Source organism: Sorex araneus, chromosome 6, assembly GCF_027595985.1.
Source record: "Sorex araneus isolate mSorAra2 chromosome 6, mSorAra2.pri, whole genome shotgun sequence".
In the NCBI taxonomy this organism is placed as follows: domain Eukaryota; kingdom Metazoa; phylum Chordata; class Mammalia; order Eulipotyphla; family Soricidae; genus Sorex; species Sorex araneus.
Genome location: NC_073307.1, coordinates 82,755,997 through 82,760,455, shown reverse-complemented (window position 1 = coordinate 82,760,455; position 4,459 = coordinate 82,755,997). Strand labels below are relative to the sequence as shown.

Below are 4,459 nucleotides of genomic sequence, written 5' to 3'. Positions count from 1 at the left end.
TGTCTCATCTCTTATTATTTTTTTATTTGTAATCTTTTTTCAAAAAACTTTTTATTAGTGAACCACTGTGGGGTACAGTTACAGACTTAGAAACTTTCATGCTTGCATTTCAGTCATACAATGATTGAGCATCTATCCCTCCACCAGTGCCCGTTCTCCACTACCAATGATCTCAGTATCCCTCTCACAATCCCCACCCCCTCTTCCCCACCCCACCTCGCCTCTGTGACAGGACATTCCCTTTTGTTACCTCTTTCTTTTCGGTATTGTAGTTTGCACTAGAGGCACTGAGTAGCCATTGTATTCATCTCTTATATTTTCATAATTATACCTAGTTCATAGTGGGTAGGACGTCACAGCAAGTAGGGCATTTGCCTTGCACATGGCCAATCCAGGTTCATTTTCTCCATTCCTTTCGGAGACCCTGGCAAGCTACATAGTGTACCCCACATACACGGTAGAGCCTGGCAAGCTACCCGTGGTGTATTCGATATGCCAAAAATAGTAACAACAAGTCTCACAATGGAGATGTTATTGGTGCCAACTCGAGTGAATCGATGAACACTGGGATGACAGTGCTACAGTTGAAAATTATACCTAGTTATTGATATAATTAATTCGGGCTTCCACCTAATTGGTTGACTTTACATGCTATTAATTAGCATAGGGTTGTTTTGTTTTTTTCAGTGTTGGATATGAAACTCACTTTTTGCCCCAAATTCTCTGTATATTTTTTCTAGCAAAGTGTTGTGGGCAGGCAAAGATGGGAATTAAGTGAGGCCTGTAACAATAAAAAGAAAAACTGGAGTAAATAAATGATAAGTGTCAAACAGAAAATTAAAATTTTTGAGAGACTTTTTTAATTAAAGTTAATTCACTGAATTGACTTATTACTTTGCAGCTAACTGAAAAAAAGTATTATAATGTGTTGACTTTTACTACCACCAAGAAAGGGAAATACGCCCTTTCACTAGATTCTTCCTCTTCACTGCATTGTCTCAATTGATTTAGGTTATTTGCTGAGCTACAAATTATTCATCAAATAGAGCCACATAGAATTTGACTATGGCATCTCATTCAGGCTGGAACAATGGAAACTTGTCCAAATAAAAGAAATCGGATCATAAAGCAAACTTAGGGAAAGCAGAGCATTGACTAGGCCAGCAAAGAATGCAATCTTTTGTAGTGTATTCTTTGGGCAAGAAAAATTTGCACCTCTGGTAAAATTCCCTATATGAAAATTGGGAAATTCATAGTGAATTCAATCTGCATTCTCAGGTCAAAATTGCTATCCCAAAAAAGAGAACTTGTGAAGGAATAAATCAAGCTGTATATCAAAGTTAGTGGATATAGGTATTGCAACTGATAAAACAACAAATATGTGTATTCAAAAAAAATTTCAAGATTTAAGATTGTTTCCTGATGTGATGTATGTAGGAGACTTTGCAGAAACCAAATCCACGGTATTTTGAATAACTACACAAATAAGGGAATTAGTAAAATTATCATTGCAGAGCCTGGGCAAGCTACCCGTGGTGTATTCAATACACCAAAAACAGTGAAAATAATGGGCTTCATTCCCCTGACTCTTCAAGTGAAATGATGAATGAGATGTTACTGGTGCCCGCTTGGGCAAATCAATGAGCAAAGGAATGATAGTGATATAGTGATGCAGTAAAATTATTGGCAAATGAATGAATTAGGACAGCTGACTGAAATGACTGATAGCTTGGATACAGGGGTGAATTATTTATATATTATATGTCCAGACAAATACAAAACTGAAAGATAAAAAGAATGCAATAGATAAACAAATACTTTCACTATATTAAGTAGTCTTCCAAATGTGGAAAGTAATGAGCTGGTATTATATTGTATAAGCTGCTCATTGGAGAAGAAATCTTTAGGTGCCAATTAGTAGAGAGAAGTTAAAATTATAAACTTCACACAATTTATACCTCATGTAAATTTCTTTATCGCAGTAATTTTCAAATAAAAGATATATTTATTTCCAAGCAGAATTCTTCCCAACAGTATTACATAAACAAAACGCAAATAAGCAATATTTTTGCTTTATTCCTTCTGCACTCAACAAATTTTGAGGACCACTATATGCCTCATATTCTTTTGTATATCCAAAATTTGAGAGCACTAAATGCACAATTTTGTTTTTCATAAATATGTAGACAAATTAGAGGGAAAATATTGCTCACATCTACTTAAAGCAAGGCAATACAAATATGAAGATGTATATAGTAAAAGGGTGAAGAACAGGGTGAAGAGAAGCATTATGAGAAAATGATGTCAGATACTTAGGGTGTAAAAGATTGACATAGCCTCATAGATCTGAGAATCAGTTCTATGATAGGACTCAAATTTTGGCAGTTGAAAATAAGGAACAAAACAAATATGAATCCTCTGAGCATTTAATTTGCTAAAATTATCAGTTGAGCAATATTTTCCCTTATTTCCTTTTCCAATCAAACACTTCACAACTGCCTCAAGGATGGTCCCTTGAATTAAACGACAGAATATATAAAAATACATAAAGAGTAAAATAAGGTAATAATACCATGTTTTTATTAACAAATACCTGACGATTGCCAACGTTTATAAGGTAAGTGAGATATTGTGTAGCTCAGGAAACCATAGAAAATTAAAATCACTTCTCCAGAATGTGTGTTGCATATAATTTGAGCATCAATCTTGCAGGCTAAAACAAGGAATGGTTTGAGGAGATGCAACCAATAAATTGCAGAGTAAATGGAAAATCAGATTAAGCTCTCCAGGAATATTTTGGGGTAGGGAGCTACAGAAAGAAAAGGCAGGTACCAGATACATAATATAGCTGGCAGGATGCCTCTCTTGCTTGTTGCTGACCCTGGTTCAATCCTCAGTCCCTTATCCATCAATAGGATGTGATTCCAGAAATAAACCTTGAGCACAACTCATGAGGCCAAGCATCTGAAAAGAAAAAGATGTAATATTAAGGAAAGAACAGAGAACTGGTTTTTAAAACAAAGCACTGTTAGACCATCATGTGAGAGAAAATATATCGAGAGGCTGGGAAAGGAGATTGTTTCATACCGAGGTGAAAGATGTATAGGGTAACAAAAAGTCCCAATGAGTTTACATACAGTTCGATTTATTTTCTGAGGTGGAACAAAAGGAGGGTGAATACCTTCTTCTTTTTGTTTTTATTCCAGTGAAACCTCTATCATGGTCTTGGGAAACCACAGCGCCATAAAAGAATTCATTCTTCTTGGACTCTCTTCTAACCCTCACATCCAGGTTACATTCTTTATCCTGTTTCTAGGGATTTACCTCCTGACACTGCTGGCAAATTTTATGATGATAACAGTTATTCGAACAGATCCCCACCTCCAGACACCTATGTACTACTTCCTCAGTCATCTTTCTCTCCTGGATATTTGTTTAACTACAGTCACAGTTCCCAAAATGTTGGAGAATCTCCTGTCTCAGACAAAATCTATGTCACTGGAAGATTGTCTTGCCCAGTCTTTCTTTGTATTTTCTGCTGTAGGAATTGAAGTCTTTGTGCTCTCTGCCATGGCCTACGACCGTTATGCTGCCATATGCTACCCATTGCTCTACAGCCAGGTGATGAGTAAACAGATGTGTGGAGGTCTAATATGGGGCTCCTGGGGACTAGGCTTTCTGGATGCTCTCATTAATACCCTTATGGCTTGTAAATTGGAATTCTGTGAGGCTCATACACTGCCTCACTTCAGCTGTGAGCTGCCTTCCTTATTTTCTCTATCTTGCTCTGACATTTCGAGCAACTTTATTGTCCTGATATGTTCTGCCATTGTTCATGCCTTTGGCACCTTATTCTTGATCTTCTTCTCTTATGCCCACATTATCTCGACCATTCTGAGCATCAAATCAGCCACCGGCAGAAGCAAGGCTTTCTCTACCTGCTCCTCTCATTTAATTGTGGTGAGCTTCTTCTATGGATCTGCTTTGCTTCGTTATTTAATGCCCACCTTAAACTCTCCACTGGAATTATTTTTTTCCATACAGTACAGTGTGATCACTCCTGTAGTGAATCCTCTTATCTACAGCCTGAAGAATAAAGAAGTAAAAGAAGCACTGAAAAAATTGTTGCAAAAAAGGTGTGTGTTTTTTCAAACAGTACATAACTTGTAGAGGAAAATTGGGAAATGGAAATTTCATAAGATAAGTAAATGATAGACAGAAAACACATTCCTTATTTCTTAGCTCCTATGAAAAACAGTTTAAAACACTCTTTTCTTTGTAATGCTAGAGAAAGCCAAGAAATCCTGATCTGGCTAATGCTTAAGTTGGTCAAGAATAAAGTAAGTAAGGTCACTTATTCCTCTTTTAAGAAACATTTTCACTGAAATTGGTAGTAATAAAATTGTTGAATACCTGAACTCTTTCTGAATATCAGTTAGAGAGAAATATTTTCTAGAAA

At 36.3% G+C, this 4,459-nt stretch overlaps 1 protein-coding gene across 1 annotated transcript; it reads left to right on the top strand.

Moving 5' to 3' along the window:
• Window positions 1-3,219: 3,219 nt before the first annotated feature.
• Window positions 3,220-4,170, top strand: LOC101542733 (olfactory receptor 8S1-like). Its single transcript, XM_004603963.2, has one exon. It carries the CDS (start codon window positions 3,220-3,222, stop codon window positions 4,168-4,170), a length of 951 nt encoding a protein of 316 aa, XP_004604020.2.
• The last annotated feature ends 289 nt before the right edge of the window (window positions 4,171-4,459 follow it).